The 26,198-nt window shown below is 40.5% G+C and overlaps 1 protein-coding gene across 1 annotated transcript in view; it reads left to right on the top strand.

Annotated features, from left to right (window-relative positions):
• Positions 1 to 26,198, top strand: part of SYNJ2 (synaptojanin 2) — a 1,514,156-nt gene that overhangs the window by 644,319 nt on the left and 843,639 nt on the right. The window contains exon 6 of the mRNA XM_044063657.1: positions 6,189 to 6,272. Within this exon, the coding sequence (XP_043919592.1) occupies positions 6,189 to 6,272 (84 nt within the window). The remainder of the gene's footprint in view (positions 1 to 6,188; positions 6,273 to 26,198) is intronic.

Below are 26,198 nucleotides of genomic sequence, written 5' to 3'. Positions count from 1 at the left end.
TGTAAAATACATTTTTCATAACTGAACATAGAAACTGATTCCTGTTCAATTCGCCAAGTAAAACCTTATTTTCATTCTCATTTTCCAGTAGCTTGTGTACCACAGAAATTTGTTTTTAACATTTCACATGACAAATTTATTCTTCTTCCTTCTTACCCTGAAAATAAGTAAGAAACTTATTATACAAGGGACTTATTATCTCATTTTTCAATATAGTCTTCTTCATGTACTTCCCAAGTTACTCTGATATATTTTTGATAGTACCACAGAACTGAAAAGGTAAAACAAGTAATTTTTTGTGATTTCCACAGTAATATAAATCAGCCATTTTTGTGATTTCTATAGTAATATAAACCTGTGAGTCATAGAGCAATTTTTTGAAGAAAATGAAAGAAAGTTTTGAGCAAATCAATTAAGATTCGTCTAGATTGTAAATAAGCCATAGCATACAACTATTGAGTTGTGGTTAGAAATGTAATACTCCTAGATAAAAAACATCTTTATATTGAATATTGATTATACTATTAAAAACATATGCTATAACATAATGCAAAATATTCTGAAAACCTAATCTTCCCTTTTCTGTTGAGGCAAACAGTATTGACTAAGTTATTTTAGGGGAACCTTCCCACCAACAAAAAAATGCAAAACAGACTTTTTTGCTTTTATACCAAGCAGTAAAAGGGGAGGCCGTGGTGGTGCAGCGGTTACCATTATCACCTTACAGCAAGAGGTTTTCTGATTCACTTCTTGGCTAGAGTGCTTTCAGTATGGAGTCTGCATGTCCTCCCCTCGGTTGAGTGAATTTAAAGACATGCAGGTAGGAGCGCGCTTGTGTGGGTGTGCCTTCCTTGAAGGTTGGCCTCTGGGTTGGAAACTCGACACCGTAAAAACTCAATGCCAATCATTAGCGGACCGGAGTTCTGCTGTGGCGACCCCTAACCAGGAAAAGCCAAAAGACCAAGCAATAAAAGGTGGGTTTCACACATTCAATAAAAGAAATAATAACAAGGGAAGAATCACCATTTTAATAACATTCAAAGCAACCACAGAAAGAACCTTTAGCTTTTATTGAATTTAGGCTATCTTTTAATGTGGTATAGATGATGTCATATGTTGTAGCTATTAATTGATTATACTTGGAAACAAAATTTACTCCAAGAAAAACAAAGCTGGGTATAATAATGTATGTCTGAGAAGCATTAGTAATATCAAAATCATTAAGTCTCATCCTTTCATGTGTATAGCCTAAAACATTATGTATATTTAAAAAATAACGTACAATATTATTATATCATTTTCATTATCTGCAGTAACAACTACAAAGTCAAATGTTTAAGCTAGATTGTAATATAACTATTCATAATAGGAACTCCAGTAACAATTTTATTTATTTTATCTAGCAGTGGACAAACAGGAAGAATATAAAGGGCAGCTCTGATGGACCTCTGTAGATAATTGAAGTTTCCTCAATAATACATTATCTATGTTAAGTTTTGCATAGGTTTTAAAGTGCATTTTTGAATTATTGTCAAAATATGTGGTAATAGATAATCTCAAAATCCTCCATTTCTATTTAAAATATCAAAACCTTCAGAGGCATCAAGTTTTAAAAGGTCCATTTTAAAAGTTTGTTATATACAACACAGCTTGTGACGATTTATTAGCCTTTTGCATTATTTGGCCTGGACAAAAGCCAGCCTGAGATCATCTTAGAATTTTATTTAATTGTTCAGGTATTTTCTGATGAATGGCCATAGTAATTATACTGTCAGGGCTGGCCCTAGGCCGGTTGGATCAGTTTGGCTCAATAGGGCCCTGCGCATTCAAGGGGCCCTGTAGTAGGCTATGACAGGGTCATTATGCCTAACATGACACAGAGGTTTGTTTAAGAAAGACTACAGCAAAGTGCAAGTCATTTTCCTACAGTGATCTTGCTCCCTTAGTGGTTACAAGTCCAGTATTATTAGTAACTCCAGCTTCCTACAAGAGGTAGGAAGCTGCAGTTATTAATAATACTGGACTTATATGGCTCACAGTTTTAGCTGCTTGCACTCCCATAGTAGTCATTTGCTGTTACTGAGTGCTGAGCAAGGTTTTGAACCCAAAACTGATTGAATTGACCATCTGGTTGTAGGTACCTCTCCAGTCACTGTACCAGCAGATAACACCAGGCTTATTTTGAAGCCTGATTGTTTTATTTTGTTTCTCTTGCTTATACTGAGTGTACAAATGGTTGTTAATGAATAAAGTTAGAAGAAATAATTCTAGAATAATTAGTCTCAGACAGCATGAAAATAAACACCAGTAAACATAAAAATGCAGATGTTGTAAGAGGTAACATGATCACTAAGATTTGCAATAGAGTGTTACCAGTTCAACACTATGGTAGAAAAATGCTTGTTTTTTTAAGTCACATATAGGGGCAAATTTGTCCCAGAGAAGTGAAACATGGTGTATGTGCTGAATGGTGGGAGGCACAGGTGGATAGAAAATTATTCACTTTGCTGAAAGTGTTAAAACAGTAACACTGTGGAAAACAAAAAAGAATAGAAAAAAGCAGTAAATTTTGATCAGTATTGTTGAAACACTGGTAATGCAGGAACATGCATACAGAGAAGTATAAGCCAGGATAGCATGTAGCATAAATGAAAACAGTTATAAGTATATGTGATACAGTAATTTAGTCAAAATAGGTAGTAAAATGGGTAAGAAGATACGGCACACTCTCTTAACATAATGCAGTAAAAGTTTTCTATGGCGAAAATAATGTGCAATATCCATTATGTAAAATTGTTAGCCATGGAATGTGAAGGAGAGCAATGCAAGAGATGAATGACAGGAAGACAGGAAAGAGAGATGGGGAACAGGAAAAATAAAATACAATAAAATTAAAAAACTGGGCATGGGGGAACAATGGGAAAGTGCAGCTATCTCTTACCTAAGTGCAGGAGATCCAAGCAGTACTACAGAGTTTGGGAACATGTTCACTGGCAAGTCACTGTGCAACCATGTTGACACAGATCTTAACATGTCTATGACAAAATAAACTTAATAAGTAGTCATATGTTTTCTTTTAATGTACGGTAATAGCATACATTCCTGATACCTAATGTGAAATAGTTTTAAGTTTAAGAAACCAGCAAGTAGATGGAGCGATGGGGAGGTAGACTGGAGACCAGAAAAGGGCTCCACCAAAATGGTCCACATTGGACCCCACAATTGCTAAGCCTGGCGCTGTATGCAGTAGTCTAGATTTAAGATTCAAATGAGCCTGTAATAGATGGGTAAAGTGCCATTCTTGTTTTCGTTTTTGGATTAACACTATTCCTGCTTCTTGCATAGAAGCAGGAATTTTCCATTAGGTATGCTTAAGAATTCATATGTTAAAAGTTTTTGAAAACATGACAAGTTAACTGTTAACCTTCTCTCTTCTGAAGTGAAAAATTCATTGAATTGTTGTCTGTGTTTCAAATAATTAAAAATGATTTAAAGTGATGTTATAATGCTGCTGATACTACCTACAAGGCTGCTGCTTTTTGGTCAGTTATGAGAAGTTTAATGAGAGTGGAAAGGTGATTCAAGCTGTGACCCAGATCTTTTGACCTTACTTTTGTAAGGCAAATAAAAACTTTCTTTCTTCCTTGGTGCCTTTTTATTTCAGAAAACAATTCAAGCAAGCAGCAAGGTGACCCCAAACAGGATTTTAATAAGCAATGGTAAGGAGGCTCCAAAAAGAAAAGGAAAGACTCAGAATCAAGGGCACTCCAAAAAGTCAGAATGACTATAAGCCTCTTCAAGTCCTTTTCCCACTAGCAATGTTTCATTTTCTGTGGTTGTGCAGCTTTCTCTGTGGCACCAGATTGTTTCAGACAAATGGATTTTCCGTTGTTCAACACTAGTACACTTGGTAATGGGAGTACCTTCTTCCTTTCTAGACAAACTCTTCTTACACAGTAAACCAATTATCCCTGAAACAAATATTATGTCAGGAAGTAATAGAACCAGTGTCTCCCTGCCAATGTTTTTTTTTTTCATGGATTATTCTGGTGCCAAAGAAAGAAGGGATTTGGAGGGCTGTTTTAGACTTCTCCTTTCTCAATCTTTTTGTCAGGGTCCCAAAGTTCAAAATTTTCATTTGACTCTCTTAATCCTTCTCCCTTTACTAGCTTTCATGGTGAAGCTAAACTTAAAAGATGCCTACTATCGCATTCCCGTTAGCAAGCAATTCTGACTTTTTTAAAGACGTAATGGTTAAACACCAATTCTAAAAGACAGGGACAGAATTTGTGAATGTTGTACCTCCATAAAGTAGGACTGGCATGCACTAGAATGGAGTACTAAAGCTGTCTGTGATTCATAGGATAATGCACAATGGATTAAGACCCAGTACTTGGTCTTACCACAGTGGGAAGCCACGGTGGTACAGCGGTAGCATTGTTGCCTCACAGCAAGAGGTTCTCCTGTTCGATTCTCTGCTGGCGTGCCTTCTGTCTGGAGTCTGCATGTCCTCCCCACGGTCGAGTGGCCTCTGAAAAACATGCGTGAATGGGCATACCTTTGTTGAAGGTTGGGCGTTAGGCTGGCAACTCGGCACCATAAAAATCGACTGCCAATCATTAGCGGACCGGAGTTCCGCTGTGGTGACCCCTAACCAGGAAAAGCCAAAAAGACAAACAAACTTGGTCTTACCACAGTATTTAGCTTAAGTGCTCCATGCATGGAGCACTCATGTAGCTACATCCCAGGGCAGTGCATGATTGAGAGGCACTGCTCCATCTGTTTATGGTCTGTTCCCAACAACATAACGTACGGAACCAGAACTATGTAGTTGGTTTAGTGCAGCTGACTGTGGTGATTCCCTTTCCCTGCTGATATGTTTCTCAGTATACATATCTGAGCAGCAACACAACTGCTTAAGTAAAAAAAAAAATCCTTGTCATGGAAGAAAATCCCTGCCAGTAATTGTGTTACCTGTGTTGTGGGTGAACTTGCTGCCACAATTATACAACCCTAACCCTACACAGAGACGTTTCCAAGAACCTGCAGGTGGAATCTCACATAGCACCAATACTGTCTTTGCCATAATATGGTGTAAAAATGGAAAAGTTTGAGATTTTTGAAGAGCTAAGCTAGTGCAGATTCAAGAATATGGCTTGACTCTTAGAGCCCATTAAGAGCTGAACCATATTTCATAAATGAAGAAAAACAGCGGGACTGGTTTAAAACAGCTAGGGTTTCATCTAGAGTGACTAGCTTTGTTTTAAATTACCTAAAATGAAAAATACTGAAGGAAAGGAATTAATGCCAGAAAATTGTATGTTGTCTAACTAGTGTGCTTTGTTGCCCCCCAACACATGCTCTTTTTGCCTGTGTATTTAATAATCAGTTGCTTCCACAAAAATTTCACACTGCCCTCCTGCAAAAAAAAAAACAAAACAAAACAAAAAAAAATATTTTTTTACTCTTACTTCTCTTGTCTGATTGTGAAGATGATTCACACTGGTGCTCACGGACATGTACACTACATTGTCCTCCTCCATGCCACATCAATGATCATCCAGCTTTGTTAGTGTAAATGCCCTGTGCTTTCACATGGTCTAGATCTCCCCAAAAAGTAACAACATTGTGTGTACTGTGTGTGTGTGTGTGTGTGTGTGTGTGTGTGTGTGTGCGTGTGTGTGTGCGTGTGTGTGTGTGTGTGTGTGTGTGTGTGTGTGTGTGTGTGCGTGTGCGCGTGTGCGTGTGCGTGTGCGTGTGTGTGTGTTTATAATGTAGCCATTCAGTCAGTATGTTTTGAGAGGTTGGAAGATACTGGACTATTGTAGAGAAAATCAGTACAGATATGGAAAAGACATGCAGACTCCACCCAGTGGCTAGATGTTAGGACTAAGTCCTGGACCTGTAAGGCAGAGACTGTATTACTGAGCTGCCCTCCCATTGTTGAAGAAATCAGCATGTAGTACTCAGTTTTATTTATTTATTGATTGGTTGATCGATTGATTTGAGGTTGTGATTGTGAGCATCTGTTCTGGAAAATTATCACGATTTCTTTTAAGTTTTTATTTGGTTAGCAAAACTGCTTATTTTTAGAAGATAAATATGGTTTTAGAAATTGAAATAGATGTTTTCTGAAGTATCTAGTGTGCCCTCCCAAGTATATGACTTTTCTGTGTTTATCATTGCAGGTTATTTATTTGGAAGATGCAGTGTCTTCTTTTGTCCAAATCAGGGGTTCTGTGCCTCTCTTCTGGGAACAACCAGGACTTCAGGTAAATATTTGAAAGCCATCTACTTTGTTTCATATGATGCTGTAAAACTGACAGTGTTTGAAATCCTTGGTATTATGCCTCTATTGCAGTTATTGACATTAAGATGAATGTGCAGGGCAGGGCATTTTTTCTTTGCGCTGTACATGTTCTAAACTCCTGCATTCATTTTAATGTTTTTTGTCACAATATATTTTTAATGAACTAATGCAGGTCACATTTATTGTAAGACTAGTTTACAATTGTGTTAGTTTATGTTTCCAAGTACTTTATTGTCTCTGTTTCTGTCTTCTCCAGAGATTTATGTCCAAATAGTACATAAGAGGATAAGAAAATGTCATTCTCTAGGCTAATTTCTTAGCATCCATGCCTCTTGCACACATTATACACATTACAGTCAGAGCCGCTATCATAACCCTCTGTATTATCACACTGTTACGTTGGTTTTACATCCTTGTTCACTTCTTTTGAGGTTCTCTTATAGCTACTCCATTATTTCTTAACTTTGTCTCCCCCCCACACTTCTCCGTTTAGCCAACTCTTCTACTGGCATGCACACTTCTTGCAGATGATACATCCTTTTCTCACTTAAATACAGTGTTTTATAGCATATGTGCTACTCTCCCCAAATTAACAGAAATCCTTGTTCCTGTACTAGGGCAGCACCTGTTAGCACTTAGTGGTTGCTGGTGCAGGGAAAGGTGCACAGCATTGTTAAGCTAGGGTACAGGACTGGAGTGATGTCTGGCCATGCATAGTCCATCCAGGTTTTATTCCCTTTTGTGAGGTTTAACTATACCACCAATGTCAGTTCTGCACTTCTTATGTTCCACTGTGTCTCCATCATGCTGTACTGTGCAGAAAGATGACAGTGGCTTGAGTTCTTCCTTTTCCCTCAGGGAAGTGTATTATCTGTTAAGCTATTCAGGTCCTCCTTTCTTGCCTGGCTGTTCATCTAGGTTTCATAAGATCATAGGAGGTTACTAGGCTGTTGGCCATAAAGCCTTTACAAGCCTAGCCATACTATACCTTGTTCCCTTATGGACCAAGACAGGTAGTCTATGTTTGCGCATGACTCTAAGATCAGCACCAGCTGTCCGTGTCTAAGAGGGACATAAGTGAAACTCCTGGTGTAAGTTTACGGTTTCCCATCCAGTTGTCCAGGTTACACTTAAACAGGGTTATTGAGGAGCTCTGTCTCTCCAGCATGCCCTGTTAATATCGCAGGCTAGGTTAAGATCCCTAGAGTGAGTGAATCTTGTCCCATTGGATTTGTGGATGTGCAGCAGCTTCATCAAGGTAGGGTCTGAGACTGCTTTGTAAGCCAGGCACAAGTTGCCTGTAAGCAGTCTGCATGGTACTGAGTAAAGTGACAGGGCCTTCAGTTTGTCCATGTAGGTCTTGTGTTGTAGGTCCTGAATTTTCTTGGTGAGAAACCTCTGAGGTCTCTCCATTTGCTGCAGATGTCTGGTGAGGTACATACAGAAGGGAGCATTGTACTCTATTATTGGTCTGATGACAGCTGAGTACAGAGGAGTTATAACCTCTTTAGCTTTGGATGCTATAACTTTGCTTATGAGGTGTGCAAAGTAGAAGGCCTTCCTTACTACTGTGGTCACCTGATTATCAAAATTAAGGCTGCTATCAACTTGCGTTCCTAAATCTCTCGCCACTGGATTTGAACATAGGGGGACATTAATAATGTTGTAATAAGAGGGGGTTTCTCCATTGCCAAAGGGTATGATAATGCATTTTTTTTGCATTTAATTTGTCATTGGCTTTGACACCAATCATTTGTCTGTGTAAGCTCATTTTGTAGTATGTTGACATCTTTGGGGGATTAGATTGCACCCAGTTTGTAGTCATCAGCAAACTTGGTAAGCCATAGGTCATCTATTTTCACCTGGACTTCTGAAAAATAGATACCAAACAGTAGTGGGCCTAGCACAGATCCCTGTGGAATACCACTGGTAATAGGTCTGCTAGTAGAGTTGGCATCTCCAATTTTGACTGTGTGTGTTCTGTTTGTGAGCCAGTTGACAACCCATCTAGTGATGTAAGGGTTAATCCCCAGCTGGGTGAGTTTCTCACTGATGCCTGAGTGAAAGATTGTGTCAAATGCCTTGGCTAGGCAAGATAGGCAGTGTAAAATGTTTTGCCTTCATTCAGGGCCTTTTGGGGTATATTCTCAAAGAAGTCCACCTGGTTTAGCAGGCAAGATCTGCCATTAAAACCAAGCAGGGTCAGGTCAAGAATTTGAAGGTCACCTATATCCTTGGTGATGAGATCTGATGATTCTCTCCATGGGCTTGCAGATCAGGCTGGTTAGGCTTATGGATCTATCGTTCCCAGGGTTGGTTGAGGGACCTGCTTTGTACAAGGGGATTAGGGTTGCAGTTCTCCAGTCAGCTGGGACAAACCAGTGCTTAGACTGAGACTGAAGAGTATACACAGCGGTTTCACTAACCCTTGTTTTAGACCATTTAATAGGCACCCTGGGATGTTGGCTGGTCCCGTAGATGCTGTGTTTTTGGCCTGCTTTCTGGAGATACTAAGGCAGAGGACTGTTGACAAGTACTTTATGGGGTATGATTAGTGGGGACAGAAGGGGGGACGTTTTTACCAAATCTGTCCGCTAGCATGTTGGCGATGTCCTCAGGTTCAGTCTAAGTGGTACCATCCACAACTAGTTCAGCACAAAACTGGACCTTCCATTTTACATTTCAGATGTAGCTAAAGAACGCTTTGTGATTTACCTTAGCTAGAGATGCTAATTTAGTCTCTTAATTAGCTTTAGAGGGGAGTTCTTCCTTTGCTGGAACTGCTCCCTCTTGTTTTTTTGACAGCAGTTTCTTTCTCTTATTGTATAGTAATATATGCTGGATGCCCACTGGGGTGCCTTATTTTTTTGTGAGGATCTTGATTTGATCTGTTCCGGTATGGCTGAGTCTATACATGTATATAGGTGTTTATACAGGACATTTCTGTACACCTCAGTATAGGAGTCATTGCTGTCAGTGTTTACAGGAGGTCTGAAACTATTGATGCCATCACTCAGTAGGCTGTAGTTTGATGTGGCACCAAAGTTATCAGCTCTATAGACCAATGCCTTACCTCTGTCGTTGAGCCAGCCCTTTAGCTAGAGCTGTTGCTATCACTGTCTGCTGCCTTATTTGTGATGAGTTTTGACCAGGTTGCTAACCTAAACTTTTAAACATCTGAATCTGTTTTAATCCAGGAATAATTTATTTCTAAATCTTTGCTTGAGATCTGGATATGCTTCTCATAGCTGACTTCTACTTTTCTGTAGGACTAGAGGCTTTTGTTGCAGAACCCATACTATTTTAGATGTCTTCTGTTAAGTTCCTAATTACTGTCGACCTTCAGTAAATCCACAGACACACAAAATGCAAGATATTTAGTTTTCAGAATAGATCTGCAGCATAAAGCAAGGGCTAACAGAAATCGAATGTAGTCTTACATAATCTGAACTACATGGCAGGTAGCTACAGGCTTTCATTACGTAAAACAAAGATTAGACTAATTCTGGGAAATAAAATTATTTCCAATCTTTATTTATAACCTTACCTGACAGTAGAAGTATGCAATCATCATCAAGAGACTGCCGACACTCATTACATCTTAACATTTTCTCATTACTGTCCTGGTTCTCATGACTTTATCCATACAGTACACAAACAATGCTGTACTTATTATAGATTTTTGTAACAAAATAAAGACACAGTATCTAACTGCTTCTATTAGACAAACAATGTTCCTTAATATTCCTTTGTTTTATAACAAAGCAGTACAGTCAGTTTATTCAAAGTGACAATATACAGTTGTTGCATCCATGCCTTTCAGAATACAAACATGCTTCTGGCCTGAAATACAGAAATCCATTTTGTCAGTTGCAATGCCTGAAAAAAGTCTACTAAAGAAATTCATTCTCACACTTATGTTTTTTGCTGTTTCAATTTAGACTCAGCATCCTCCTCTGGATTATATTGGATCTAGTAGTGTCTTGTGCCCTTCCAAAGATAAGTAATGTATATTAGGTTGCTGGTATCCAGGTATGCTTTCACTAGAGGATGACACATAAACAGCACAAGTGTTCTAAATTTCCTGTCAGACATATTGTCCTGACCCATGTATTTTAGAATTTCCCAGTGGCTTTCATCAGTGTTTTGCCACTTTGCCAGGCTTCATTAGATTGTGGCAACACCAAATAATTCATCACTGGCTAATGTTTGCCAAAATTACAATTTTTTTGCACTTTATACTTGGGTTCCTACATGTCCAAAGGCAAATTTTGCTATTTTTTTGCAATTAAATATTCTTTGATATACTGTTGTCCAACATACATATTATATTCTTTGATTCCAACAAGTGATTAATTGAGATACAGACTAATTAAAATAAACTCAAAGAACATAAGAACATGACATAAGCCTGGCACTAAGACATCCTGTCTAATAAGCTGGTAAACTATCTGCTGTAACATTTAATTAGAAAGCCATAGCTCTTGTTTTAGTAAGGGCATTTAGGAAAATTGATCAGTTATTCTTGTGTAGATTTTGGCATTAAGCCTGCTTTGCCATTTTGCTTTTTCTTATAGCAGATTCTCATTGAGGTCACCACTTCTAATTTTGTCTGAGAGCTACCCCACCAAAAAAATAGAATAAAATAAAGCATGAGAGGGGAGAATACATGACTGGGAGTCAGCAATACTGTGTACTTCTGGGCAAGGATTGCACAGCTTGGTGGCACAGTGTAAAGTAATGATATACTTACAGTGACACAGGCAGCACTTCTGTGTGCTCCAGGATCAGTAAGTGAGTAGCTTAGTAAATGGAGAAGTGAGCATTTCTGTGCTGTAAAATTTGTGCATAGAAGTGTAAGATGGAGTCCGTAGAGCAGCCATAGTCTACTTTGTGAGAATTGAAAAGGTTGGAACTCACTGCATCTCAGAATAAAGCAGAACTTGGAGAGGCTAAGCAGCTGATGCTAATGCAGCCCTTGGCAGGATGCCTCCAACAGGAGCATAAAGAAATATAACAACATGGTATTTGTAACTGCTCTGCTATGCCATCCATGTGCATAGACAATTGTCACATGCATAAAAGGGGAGGAAAGGGGTGTGTAGGAAAATGGGGAAGGTAGAAACATAGGGGCACACTGAAGGACAATGTATAGGAGTGTGCAAGACTAAAGAGGGCAGAGCAGCATTTTTTAATTGAGGGATTTATGGACACGTTTTTGCGTTATGTGCAGGGAAGAGAAGAAGGGGAAGGATGAAAGGAAAGGAAGTGTAGAATGGTGGTAGGGCTATTGTTTGGGGCAGACTGATGGACAGATGACAGCATATACAAACAAGAATGAATGCACACACATTAAGTAATGAGGCATAGGACTGATAGAGGCAGAGGGCATGTAAATGATAATGAGAAGGGTTGACAGCACAAAGGAGATGGGGAATGACATAAGGAGAGGGTCACACTATGCTGCATATGGTAGGGGTGCAAGCAGCAGCATGATGGCCACAGCATTGACCTAGAAGGATATTAATGTGATCACCAAATGGTGGAGCAAACTGACTGGTGGCATGGACTATACCCTCCTCCATTGTCCAGATGGTCAGGGACAGATGAGTGATAGGATCAGCAATCTGCTCCATGAGGCTGTCACTCTAGGACATGTATCTCTCCACTGCTCTCTCCATTGCAGCCTCTACTACCTCCTACAGTTGTAGCTAAGCCACCTGTCAGTAAATAGTCAGGACACCATTTTGAGACACTCCCAGCTTCATTATCCTTCTCAACTACAGCCTTACCAGGTTGGCTTTGGTTGAATTGATTGCTGAATGTATCCATGGCCTGGACCTGCAGTGAGGAGAGACAATGGGATGCTTGCCATAAGTAAGTATATGATTACAGTGGATTGAATGTATTTAAAAAGCATTAGTGCATTTAACCCTGGCTGGCCACTACTCTCTCCTGTCTCCTACAGGAGAGATTTGATTCATATTTGAAATCTGCTCATGCTGAAAGAGAAAATTTCACATCAGAGCACTGTTACTGACATCACTTAAGACACCAGAAGAGCCGATGCATGCTGCAGTCCCATACTTATACCCACAGCAGATGTGTGCCATATGTATATGTATATATATATATATATATATATATATATATATATATATATATATATATATATATATATATATGTTAACATACCTACACAGAGATGTAACCCTGCTACACTTGAGGACATGTCAAGTAATGTGTAGGCATCCAAAGATGGTGCAGCATATCCCTAGCCTGTAACAGGTCCTGCAGAAACACACAATAAATGTAGCTGGCATGTCATATTAAGTGCTGCCATTAACTCTACCTGACATTAAAGCTCCACACAGTAGCCCATGCATATTTGCTATATAGACCTTGAAAAAATACAAGTCAATAGCAAGAACAGCCCCAAACATAAAACAAGAAAAAATACAGAGATACTAACAATACTGTTCAGGAAGTTATTACTGCCTAACCTTTGTTCATGTTGGACAGAAATCATCATGGTTGCAGTGTTGCAGGTTATCATATCAATGCCTGCACTGTTCCCTTCTCCTGGTAATGTGCACAGCTTAGGTCTGCACCTCAATAAGACAATACTAGACATTTACTTTTCTGAATGGACCATCAGTGATACCATAGTAGCCACTCCATGAACTGGATTTGTAATGGTGATGGTCTTGTTCTTCTTTATGCCCCCCTACCCACCAAGCATTAACATAAGCTGTCATAGCCATGCAAATATCCTCAGAAAATGGTGATACTTTAATGAGAAATAAAATGGTAGACTGCGAGTCATGTTTAAAATGTAATTTCAAAATTGCTGGTAGTGCAACGTGTAGCTAAGAAGTGTCTCCTTGTATATACTTGTGCAGCTCATCTGGATCAGATTGCAGTCATGGGCTTTCAGTGGCAAGCATAACTCTCAATTGTACAGATTTTTGCAGAATGTCCACATTTTTGCCTCATATTTTTCACCTGTTTCACATAAAATTGTGGTTTTCTGACAATTCAATGCAAAATCATTGAAGACTGAAGGAAAATAATGACAGGCATGTGAGAGTCAGGCTTCTTACCCTTCAGAAAATTCATGTTAATGCAAAATCTGTTAATCTGATGCATTTAATCTTCGTTTACCCTTCAGAAAATTCATGCTAATGCAAAATCTGTTAATCTGATGTGTTTAATCTTCGTTCATTCCTTACTGATGGGTTATCGGTTCCGTCCTTGGAACCGAGTCGGCCAAATATCAAGCTTGCGTCAGCCCAAAACTCGCGAGCCAAGGTCCTACCCAAAATGCTCTGCTCCGTTACCTCAGATCTCGTTTGCCACGTTGCTGTACAGCTGTGTCAAGCCACTCTCACAGCTAAGTGTCTAATTTTTTGAAAGGTTTATACATTCTTTTTACTTTAAATATTTTCATATAGTTTCTACTATTATTTTCCTCCCCTATCGTATACTTTAGACTCTCTCCCTTTAGTCTTTTCCCTTTATTACCCTTTCTCACCTTTGATGTAATTCTTCATTACCATCATTGGTAATCCTTCCTTTTCTCTTACCCTTTTGGGTAGCTTTTCCTCTTCCTTTTGGTACTGTTCTTCTTCTCCACATCATTATGTTGGATAAGAAAGTAGCGTTGGTTTCAAGCAGTGTAAGGATTATGGCCATAAGTTACTGCTTTCTGATGACCATGACTTATGTGTCTACTGTATGAATGTCTCCCACCTTACTGTGGATCCCCCGTGTGGGATTTGTAAGAATTTTTCAACCAGGACTCTTAACGAGAGGAAGAATAAATTAATATTAAAAGGTCTTTTCAAATCTCCTTTCTCTGAGGCTATTTCTGGGTCGGAGGCTTCACCCCTTCCTGTTAAACCCTGTAAGAGGTGTTCTTCTTCATCATCATCGAGGTCGATCCCTTCTTCTCCCTCTGGAGATCATGGGGAGTCGACTCATAAGAAGGTGAAATTGATTACTACTTTGGCACTGCCACCTGTGACCCTGTCAGCTCCAGGCTCGGCACCGCCCCAAATGATTCTGGCTCCAGCCATGTCTTCCTTATTGACACTGGCACTGGATTTCCTGGTGCAAACAACTATAGCTTCAGCAGTTCTGTCGCAACCCTTACAGGCACCGTCCATGCAGGTACAGTCCTCTTCGGTACCGAGTATGACTTTTCTGTATTCCACGGTGCAGTAATTTTCGGCACTGACATGTTCTTCTTTGCAGTCCTTCGTGGCACTGTCCTTATTATCAGTGCAGACATTTTCCTCAATGGCACTGTACCCATCGGGGCAGACTTTTGCCTTTATGGTGAAGACACCTTCAACTACTATGGTGCTGACTTCCTCCTACTTCCACACCTTTTTCTTCGGTGCAGATGTCTCGGTTCTGGGCTCTGCACCTTTGAATTAGCAAAGACCAAGTATTCTCCTTCCTTGGATCCATTTACTGGTAGTCAATATAGTCCTTTTCTAGAAAGACCAGAATCGCCATCAGCTTTCTCCATGAGGTCAACCAAGAGTCTTTCTGAGCAAGATGTGTTGCGGCATGTTGACCAGTTGCTTGTGGCCAGAGGTCTCTCTCACCCGTCGAAGTCCACGTTCCCTCCAGGTGAATGTATATCTCCTCAAACTCCAATGTACACTCCTCCTTCAACTTCTACCAAAGTTTCGAATCCTGTTACTCTAACAGCAGCTTCCCTTCCTCCTACTCCAATAGTGGTTCTCACTTCGGAACTGGAGTCATCCTTATGGCCCTCGATGCACTGGGCATCGGGCTCTTCTCAGCCAGTGGCTGTGCCATAGGGGAGGACATTCCTGGTTCCACACCGATTTTTTTCTATGGCACCCTCCAGGGATCCTCTCTCCCTCACAGTTCATGGTCCTCTTGAGACTCCTGGTCTGGGGATGGGCTCATCGAGGTGGGGTATAACCCTGGTTCCGAGGTTGTCGTACTCTGTTCTGGGCTCCCATCCCTCCTTGGGAGGACCAGCTTCCAGGCCATGGAGAGGGCAGTTGCCTCTGCTGGCAAACCCACATGTCGGAGTCCTCTCCACCCTCTGTGCCGCAACTGTCACAAGCCACAACCACCGGGCACAAAGGCCTCAGGTTTCTCTTCCTCAGAAGACTACCTTTTTGCAGTCTTCCCCAGAACCTCCCACTGAGGAAGTACCTTGCAAAGCGTCATGCAAGAGGAAGCACATGGACTCCACTGAGGAGTCGTTGACTGAAGATATGGATTTTGATGATGGGTAAGGCTCCCCACAGTCACCCTCTGATGAGGTGTCCTTTGGTGAAATCCTCGAGAACCATAGACAGAGGGGTGACTGGAATTCCTCTAATCCTTTCTATGAGGAATCCATATTCCCACAGGAGTTTTGTGCCTGGCCCCCTACCTCTTAGGTCACCCGCCGGTTGATGAGCTCATCCAGCTCATCGTCCAGCGAACATGGAAGGCTCCTGACACCCTGGAAGTGATACCAAGCAGACCGGATAAAACATTATTGCCCCCAGCTGAGCACCCACATTGGTCATGAGGTCTTCCAATAGATGCTGTGGTGGTGGTGGCTGCAACTAAGAAGGATTTGGCAGAAGAGAGCCAAACTGTCCATCCACCCAACAAGGAGTCCTTGGGCGATAGACTAGGAAAGAGTGTGTTTGCTTCATCGACCTTCATCGTAAGGTCTTTGAAGTATTTGCACACTTTACCAGGCTTCATAGGGATCTTATCAACCAGATCTCTGAAACCTTGGCAGGAGCTGTTTCTCACGAGGTCCGTGACAATGTGGCTTCTCAGATAGCCACCCTAGAGTCCATTTCCAACTCTTCCCTGCGTTTTATTTCTCATACAATGGAAAGGGTAGCTAGAGAGTCAGGCGCGGGTATACTCACCAGAAGACATGCCTGGATGTGCCTTTGCGACTTTGTGGATTCCTTTAAGGCATCCTTCATGAACACCCCCATCAAGGCCACTTTGTTGTTTGGCCCTAAAGTGAAAGATATGCTGGCAAAGTGCGAACAAGCAAGGGTGCCCACAGGCAGGTGCAAGGGGGTGCACTTGCACCCCCCTGGAATGGGCTGACCGGGAGAAAAATATATTGTGTTTTGCATTCTTTTTTATTTATATTTTTTGTGTTCTTCTTTAAAACGGTCCTGCTAGTCTGGCCCCATCATTTTTTGTGTTCTTTAAGAACGGTCCTGCTGGTGTAGTCGCATCACTTCTGTGCATCCAGACGTCCAGTTCTTCCGGTCACATCACATCTGTGCATGCAAACATCCTGTTCTTCCTGTCTGTCCACCCGTGCTATTTGAAATTGCTTCTTTTCCTGTCTGCCCGCGCAATTTGAAATTGCTTCTTTTCCTGTCCACCCGACCGCATTATTTGGAAATCACAGAGAATTTACAAGTGGATTATTTGTTGCACAGACATTATGAAGTAAGTGTATAAGGGAATTGGGAAGGAATTTACTATGATTAGCTGCAGTCTGCAGAACTTATGAAGTAAGGATGTGTGTGTGTGTTTGATTGCTGCACAGACATTGTGAAGTAAGGGTGTGTAAGGATATAGGTTGTACAGCTGGTGTTTCTCCTTATGCTGTTTCTCCTGATGCTCCAACTAAGTCAGGGACCCTGCAGTAAAATTATTACTAGTTATAACATCTGTAGATCAGTGTCTCCTGTGATAAACAGATAACTGGTTTTACCTGTATGTAATCAAAGCACACTTTTTTGGTTCACTGTTTATTAAAATTCAAATATTGAAAGTATTGAGCCAAAAACTAAAAAAAAGTATATATCTTTGTTTGCAAGGGGCAAGCCCCCTGCACATCCATCATGTGGATGGCTCAATCTCACATCCTACTAAATTATACATACCATCTCCACAGATATACCACAGTGGAGAAAATTGCAAAAACCCTCAAAAAGAACTCACCTGGGTCAGACTCACTGCAACATTAAATATTAGAACTGAAGGCACTCAACCACCACTGCTTTAACCACATGTAGTAAGCAGATACTGCATGCCTTCCTTGGGAGGTAGTGCTACTGTAGTTCAGTAGTTATAAGCAAACATGCTTCATTTTTGTTTGTTTGCATTTGCAATGGAGAGCACATGAAATGGCACTTTACATGTTCTGAACACAGCTACTATAACTGTACCTCAAGCATATATTTCTGCTGGAAAAATAAGAGAGAAGTTTAAGGTTATGAGCTGACAATGAGTTTCATGCTTTAGTCCATATAGTAAGTCCCTCATGTTTCTGCTTGCATACTGTGCAGTATAAAAGAAAGTATTTAACTAGGCAGTGTTTCCGGAATTTCTGCAAAAAGAGGCATTTGTGACCAGCAGGTTTGCCCAGTTAACCAGACAAATAAATAAAAAAGTTTAGAGCTCAAGAAAGCAGTTTTTATTGCTCTTTAGCACAGAGAAATAAAGTCCTGACTGTAGCCCAGATGACATGGGATCAAAAAGTAATTCGGGCATTGGAGGAGCCTGTGGCAGAGGTTGGGGGGAGTGAGAATGATTGATCAAATTTGGCTTTCTAATCCTGGAGGGAAGGTGGTAATCTAAACAATTGAATGAATGATCTGTCCCTGTTTATTTTAGGCTTTGTCCAGATTTCTTGCACTAAGAAGTTGAGGTTTGTGTGAGAAAGAGAGAGACAGAGAGAGAGAGAGAGAGAGAAGCCCTAGTTTAGATCTAGCAGGTGGAATTCATTTTCAAGTGCATTTTCAAGGAATTGTGAGTGTCAAGGGAAGTAAAGGTTACTGCTGCTCATGCTAAGTCTGCTTAAAATGTGCTACGGTTTTGTTTAGCAAATGGTATCATTATTGTGGTATAGAATTTTAAGGCAGTGTTAGCACAGCAGGTAGCATACTTGCATCTTGATACAAAGAGTTGTAGGTTCTATTCCTACAGCATGTACATTTGTATTTTAAGGGGGCATGGTTCTGGAGTCCTTAGTATGTCCTCCTTTGGATGAGACACCTAATAACTATGAACCTGTTTTTCACCTTGCCACCCATTCCCTATTGCAATATACCAGCTTACCATTTATTTTAATGTAACATAGGCAATTTATTCTTCAAGGGCAACAGGCACTGAATTTGTAAATGAAATACTGAAATATAAAGGTGTTTTCTAGCAACAACCTCTTCATTGGTTTCAGATTTCTATAATGTGAAATTATTCAGATGACTTTTACTTCTGCAGAGATTCTGCATGTTGATTGATATTGGTGGATTGTATGACAGACGTTTGAGTGACCCTTTATGGTTGAAATGTTCTGAATTGGGCAGGTTGTCATTATTGGTTCATGATTTGTTTGATTGCTTAAAGGAAAAATGTTCAGAACTATAAATTTAAAACATACTCTAACAAGTGGTGCTGTATTATACAAGGGATATAATTCAATTATTATATAGTATAATTAATACAGTCAGGAAGATGAATCAAAGAACTTTTGCATGGTTCTCAAAATATGTGCAAGGAGCCTATGATTTGAAAACAGCCCAAAGGTAAATTTACCCTGCCACTGGCCAGATGCATTTTCTTTGAATGTGGGTTTCAATTCAGTGAATGTGGGTTTCAAAGTTAGAGAAGTTTTAATGCTAAGTCTGTTTTCAATGTAAGAGTATTGCTTTGTTTAGGTTTAGTAAATGTCTATCAGTGTTTCTATCAGTGTTTGTGCTATAAAATTTGAAATAAAAGTTGTAAATGAAATCCAAATATCTGTAATCATTGTGGAAGTAAAATAGTATGCACACTGAGAGATTTGAACAGTGTCTATGGCAAATGGGGAGAAATATCCAGGTAATGGGACACTGGAATGGCTGTGTGGGTGGGTGGGGGGCTGCGTGGATGGTGGGGGTGGGTCTGTGTGGGCGGGGCTCTGGGTTTGCACCCCCCTGAGAAAAATCCTGCGGGCTCCCTTGCGAACAAGATAGCAAGATCCTGTCTGCCATTGGTGTCATACACTCCACTCCTCAGCAATTCTACTCTAGAAATCAGAGAAGCGGGAAGATGTGGCATAGGAAATCATGGGGCTCCTTCTGGGATGCACGTGCCGAGTTCTCCCCTAGAGGCAGAGGGGGAAACTCCAATGGAAGATGCCCCTTTTGGGGCAGAGGAGGTCCGAAACCGGGGTTCCAGAGATTCCTTCTCTGGCCAACCCTATCAGTGCTCTTGAAGCGTTGCCCGACTGTCACCTCTGGAAGCAGTAGGGGGTCATTTTTCTTTGTACCCTGCTGCCTGGCAAAATATAACCCTGACTCTTGGGTACAACAGATAATATCCAGAGGCTATCGCATCCCCTTCCATCTTTGTCCAGTCTCATCCAAAGTATTACCCGATGTTCCACCCAGTCAAAGGGAAGCAGCAACACATGAAATCCAAAATCTGCTACAAAAAAAGAGTTATCCAGATGGTCCCCCAAACCAGATAGGATCCGTTTTTTACTCAAAGTTCTTTTTAATACCAAAAGAGACAGGGAACTGGAGACCAATTCTGGATCTCAGCATAAATTTGTAAAAACAGAGAAATTCCGGACTGTTCAGTCTATCCTTCCTCTTCTGGAAGAAGACGATTGGATGTGTAGATCTTCAATTGAATATTACCACATAAAAATTGACAAACGCTCAAGAAGATACCTCCGCTTCTGCATAGGAGCCAGTCACTACCAATTTCAAGCTCTGCCCTTCGGTCACTCTACAGCCCCCAGAGTGTTCACCAAATGCATGGCAGTGGTTATCTCTCACTTGCGACTTCAAGGATTCCAGGCATTTCCATATTTAGATAACTGGCTCCTCACCGCCCCCGCCAAGCATCTACTGGAAGAAGCCCTGCACTACACTCACCTAACAGATCAAAGCCTGGGAATTACTATAAACTGGTTGAAATCCAACATGACCCCAGCTCAGTCTTTGGAATTTATAGGGGTACTGTTGGACAAGAGAAATTGCACAGCATCCCTTTCGGACCACAGGCTTCAAAGAATAAGGCAACAGGTTCAACCGCTGCTCTGTCACCACAAATCTCCTACTCGAGCTATACTCCAGCTCTTGGGGTCAGTGGCAGCCTCGATCATCATTGTTCCTCTAGCCAGATTTCACATGAGGCTCCTTCAGTGGCTACTTCTCACTCAATGGTACCCTCTACAGCATCCTTTGTCTTTTCAGATAAGTGTAACTCAGAGATACAAGCAATATTTACTCTGGTGGGCATCTCGAAATCCCTGACAATGGTCTCACCCTCTTCTACCCCCATCAACCGATAGCCACGGTGACCATGGACGCCTCCCTGATGGGGGGGTTATGTCAGGGAAACTCAGTCCAAGAGGCACCTGGTCGGAGACAGAGGCCCTTTTGCATATCAGTTACCTGGAACTGAGGGCAGTGCTACTAGCATTGCAAGCATTTCATTCCATCCTTCCATCAGGAACTATTGCGATCCAATCAGACAAACATGTCAGTGGTCTGGTACATCATTAAACTAGGGGGCACCACATCTTACCCATTATGCCGAGAGGCCTTGAGAATATGGCAATGGGCGATAGCTTCCAACTGCTTTCTAATTGCAAAGCACATTCCTGGGAGCTCCAACATGATAGCGGACAAATCGAGCAGGTGGATTCTGCAACCTCACTTGTGGTCCCTCAATCCTATGATAGCGGCAAGAATCTTCAACCGCTGGGGTCAGCCTTGCTGCGACCTGTTTGCCTCCCTCGGGGATAGTCACCAAGAGACAGTCTAGTCCACGCTTGGCCCTCAGGTCTTCTTTATGGTTATCCTCCTCTTCCCTTCTTCTCCCAATTTTTGAAGAAAGCATGATAGTTGAAGAGCAAAGTGATCCTCATTGCTCCATATTGGCCTTGACAAGTCTGGTTTCCCTTCCTCTGGCCTCACCTGCTAGATCAACCGTCGATCCTCAATCCATCCCCAACATTGATCTCCCATCCGCAGGGTCTGACTCACCCCAATCTAACAACCCTGAAACTGACAGTTTGATTTCTCCACTTCCAATAATTGTCAGGCATGAAAACCTATTGTCCCCTGTGCATAATATTCTTATTGCATCTCTTAAATCGTCCACCAGACTAATCTATCTTAATAAATGGAAAAGGTTTTCATTATGGGCAGCGAATAAACAATTAGACCCCTTGTCAGCCCCAGTTTTGGTGGTTTTGGATTGCTTGTCACTTCTTTTCCACTCTGGGGTGTCTGCCTCTACTATTTGTATGCATTTAGCTGCCATCTCAAATTTTCACATTGGTTTTCAGGATGCTTCATGTATGTCACATAGACTCTGTAAAACTTTTTTTGAAGGGGGTTCTCCACTTAAACCTCCCTTTAGAGAGTCAGTGCAACCTTGGGATTTGGCCTTAGTTCTGTAAGCTCTAACAGCTCCCCTCTTTGAACCTGCATCTTCATGTGATGTAAAATATTTCTCTTGGAAAACTTTGTTTCTGATTGCAATCACATCGGCCAGACTCTTGTCAGAACTTCAAGCCTTATGCATCAAACCTCCCTATCGTATCTTCCAGAAGGACAGGGTATCACTGAGAACTAATGCTACCTTTTTGCCAAAAGTGGTGTCAGAGCAGTCTATCAACCAATCTGTTGACCTTCCAGTATTCTTTCCTCACCACTCTAATAAGGGAGAGTATTGCCTGCACTCCTTGGATATTCATAGGCAAATACGATTTTATCTGGACAGAACAAAATCTACCTGTAAATCAGACCAAATATTCCTGGCTTTTTCTGGACCAAGACGTGATCACCTTGTCTCAAAAGTTACATTGGCTTCATGGTTGAAAAATTGTATTACCTTTATCTACAACAAAAACAAGGTCACCTTGCCTCACAGAGTGAAAGCACATTCTACAAGGTCTATGGCAACTTCAGCAGCTTTCCATGCTAAGGCTTCCCTCAATGATATTTGCTCAGCTGCGACTTGGGCCAAACCTCATACCTTTATTCTTCATTACAAATTGGACTTGGCCTCCAGAGGTAGAGCTTCTTTTGGCTCCATGGTGCTCAGGAATGACCTTCCATGAGGGCCACCCAGGGATACAGGTAGCTGGGGACTCTGTCCCATCAGTAAGGAATGAATGAAGATTAACAACATCAGATAAAGAAGTTATGTCTTACCATAACATTCCATCTGTTTTGTTGATCTTCGTTCATTCATTACTTCCCACCCTCTGTCCCCCATCCGGAGGTTCCTGGTTGATCTCATATATTCCTTTATTGTAGGTCTGTTATGACCAGAGGTAACCTCTACTTTTATCTATCAACTTGCAAAATTGATCTGAGGTAACATGGAGCAGAGCATTCTGGGTAGGACCTTGACTCGAGAGTTTTTGGCTGACGTGAGCTTGATATTTGGCCAGCTCGGTACCAAGGACAAAAACAGTAACTCATCAGTAATAAATGAACAAAGATCAACAACACAGATGGAGCATTATGGTAAGACATAACTTCTTTTTCTATCAACTTTCTATGTTTGTAAAAGCAGTATTTAAAAATTATTCCTATTTTTGCCCCTTTCTTCCACCACTATTTATGGCTTTGTCCAGATTTCTTGCTCTAATAGGTTGAGAGCTATGGTGGCAAGCATTAGCTATAGGCTGTGCTTCAAGTTGCAGATATGTGGCAACAGACTAGAGAGATTCATAAACAGTCATGCAACCTGTCCTAATTTGCCAGTGTGCCAAGCAAAGAAGAATATACTTGCATTGTTTTAGGGTGACACTGTTATTTTGTATGCTACATTATGCAGAACCAGGAAACTGTGGGGAAATCTGGGCGACTGGTATTAGGAAGAATAGCAGCACTTTCTAGACCCTTGGGCAGCTTTGAGGGGGTGTACAATAGTCTGTGGGTGTATGGTAAGTTGTTTTTGTCTTCCTTCCTAAGGTTGTGCACTCTTGAACAGGATTCACTTTACATATCCAACACCTGTCTAAGCAATCATATCTTGGTTTGTGATTTACTGTAGAGTTGATTGGTAAGAGAAGTTTTATTTGAATTTATATATTATTTTTTACCACTGTTTTTCACTGTTTGTAGGAAGGAAGGGATATCTTATAGACAAGAAGATTTACTTTGATTTTATATTTTATTTTACCTTTAATGTTCACTTTTGGTTGTTAGAAAGGGATAGGTTTTAGAGAGACAAACCTTAGCCATCCCAAGGGGCCTAGTCAACTATAAATTCCCACAGACTGCAGAGTCGACAATCCAGATCTTATCTAAACAGTCCTGTCTTGGTTTGCCATTTATTGATCTTTACTGTTAAAAAGAAGTATGACGGCTAGTGATAGTGAGCAAGAGAGATGTAAAGGAATTCCAGCTTTTCTTTGACTTTCAGAACTTGTACGGTCAGAACAATTTTACTGCACTTACTTTAGTATTTAGTTGTATATTGCTTGTGTGATTTTTCTCATAGAAGGTGATTTAGGTTGTCTTTGAATTCTGTGGTTACTGATTTTGGTTAGTCTTTTCTTTTATAATTTATTTGTTTGAAGCTAAATATGGATCCCTTAAATGAGTATGCTGTTAATGATTTGATAAAGCACAGATATCTTGTACAATGTAATAAATGCTATGCATATTTAAAGGTAACACCTGATAACACTGGTGATCTGTGTTCCTGTGTTTCTCATGTCAAAAGCTGGATGATTTGCTTACCATTATTAGAAGTAAATCTAGACTTACTGATGATGGTTGCACTTGTGCAATTGGCACAGCTTGGAGAACTGTTGTTACATGTATTAATAACTGGACTGGTGAGATAAATAATGTTAGGCAAAGAGCAAACAGAACATATTTAGGAAATGATGTGTCCATTGTCTGTAAAGATCATTTAACCCTTATGAAATAAGATGATGCCCCTGACAACTTTGGAATTCTGGATGCAAGTATTCAGCAATCTGAGGAATCAGAGTGTTTAGAATGAAACAACAAAATAAAGGAAGAAGTTCACAACAAATAACAAGGAAGCAAAAAGAAACTGATAAATGTCTGTAAAGTAAAGAGAATACATACTAAAAAGGACTTTGCTTTGTTATACAACACACAGATTACAGGGAATTATAACATTTTTCTATCAGAAAACCTTCAGTCTACAGAAAAGGCATCTTTTTTTTCAAAAGAGGAGGTAGTAAAAAAGACGCAAGGGGCAGGTGAAAAGAAATCTAAACTGACCATGGAAGAATTGGAGAACATTACTGTAAGATAAAAGAAGAGAAAGACAGATGTTGACTACATGGCTGAAAGGTGTGGATCTACAAAGCCATGCGAATTGTATGCTTGCAAATATATGCACTGAAAACAGTGAGATTAATAAGACTAATGATGATGAAGGATCATTCCTTTGTAACAATTGATAGGCAGATATTACTGTATTAGAAATTGAAGATTCTTCAGATCTGTTCATAAAAGATATTCTTGTAATAGAAGATATGAGATAAGCCTTGAAACGTCTTAATGTAAGGAAGTATGGATCTGTTTTTATTCATGTTGGTACAAATTATTTCATCTGCAAGAACTCTCTGACTGTTAGTGGGGAACTTATAGCCCACTTAGATAGTGTAGCTTGTACTGGTGTTAGGACGTATTTTTCACAAATTACATATAGAAAGGATAGTCAGGCCACTGTCAATGAAAAGAATTTTGGGGGTAAAAACCTTCATGGAAAAAACATATATACATTTTAAAAAATGGAAATGTGTAGAGCATCCAAGCCTAGTTTTGGGCACACGTGTATTCAGACAGGATGGCGTGCATTTGTCAAGATCAAGGAAGAGAATTTTTGCAGCAGATATTTTGATAAACACAAGGCAGGATTTTTGGTGGGTTGAAAATGTAACAGTTCACAGACACCAATATCTGATGCATCTCTGATGGTTGTTAATGCTAAGAGCATTAATAATAAAAGTTTTTTTATTGGAAAATGTGCTACGTTTCCACAGGATTGATGTTATTATCTGTAAAACATGGTTAAAGAACAATGAATGGAAACCAATTCTGTCAGGGTATAAATGTTTTTACTGTAACAGACATTCTAACAAAAATCAGGCGGAGGTGTTATGATGGGGATTAAAGGTAGTTATAAGACCTGTGATTATTACATGTTCAATGATAACACTTCTTCTTTTGGCTGCTCCCGTTAGGGGTCGCCACAGTGTATCAACTGTTTCCATTTCTTCCTGTCCTCTGCATCTTGCTCTGTCACACCAACCACCTGCATGTCCTCTCTCACCACATCCATAAACCTTATCTTAGGCCTTCCTCTTTTCCTGTTACCTGGCAGCTTCATCCTTAGCATCTTTTTCCCAATATACTCTTCAGCCCTTCTCAGCACATGTCCAAACCAACATAATCTTGCCTCTCTGGCTTTGTCTGCAAACCTTCCAACCTGGGCTGACCCTCTAATATACTTATTCCTAATCCTGTCCATCCTCGTCACACCCAGTGCAAATCTTAACATCTTCAACTCTGCCACATCCAGCTGAAACTCCTGCCTTTTTGTCAATGCCACTCCAACCCATATAACATAGCTGGTCTCACTACCCTCTTGTAGACCTTCCCTTTCATTCTTACTGGTATTCGTCTGTCACAAATCGCTCCTGACACACTTCTGCACCCACTCCATCCTGCCTCTACTCTCTTCTTCACCTCTCTTCCACAATCACCATTACTCTGAACTGTTGATAAACTCATCCACCTTCACCACCTCTACTCTCTGCATCTTCACCATTCTTCTATCCTCCCTCTCATTCACACACATATATTCTGTCTTAGTCCTGCTGACCTGTTCAATTAATACTATAAATTGTGTAACTGTGACAATAAAG

This window comes from Protopterus annectens, chromosome 1.part0, assembly GCF_019279795.1.
Source record: "Protopterus annectens isolate FY-2018-M chromosome 1.part0, PAN1.0, whole genome shotgun sequence".
NCBI lineage: Eukaryota > Metazoa > Chordata > Ceratodontiformes > Protopteridae > Protopterus > Protopterus annectens.
This window is presented reverse-complemented; position numbering and strand designations above follow the sequence as displayed.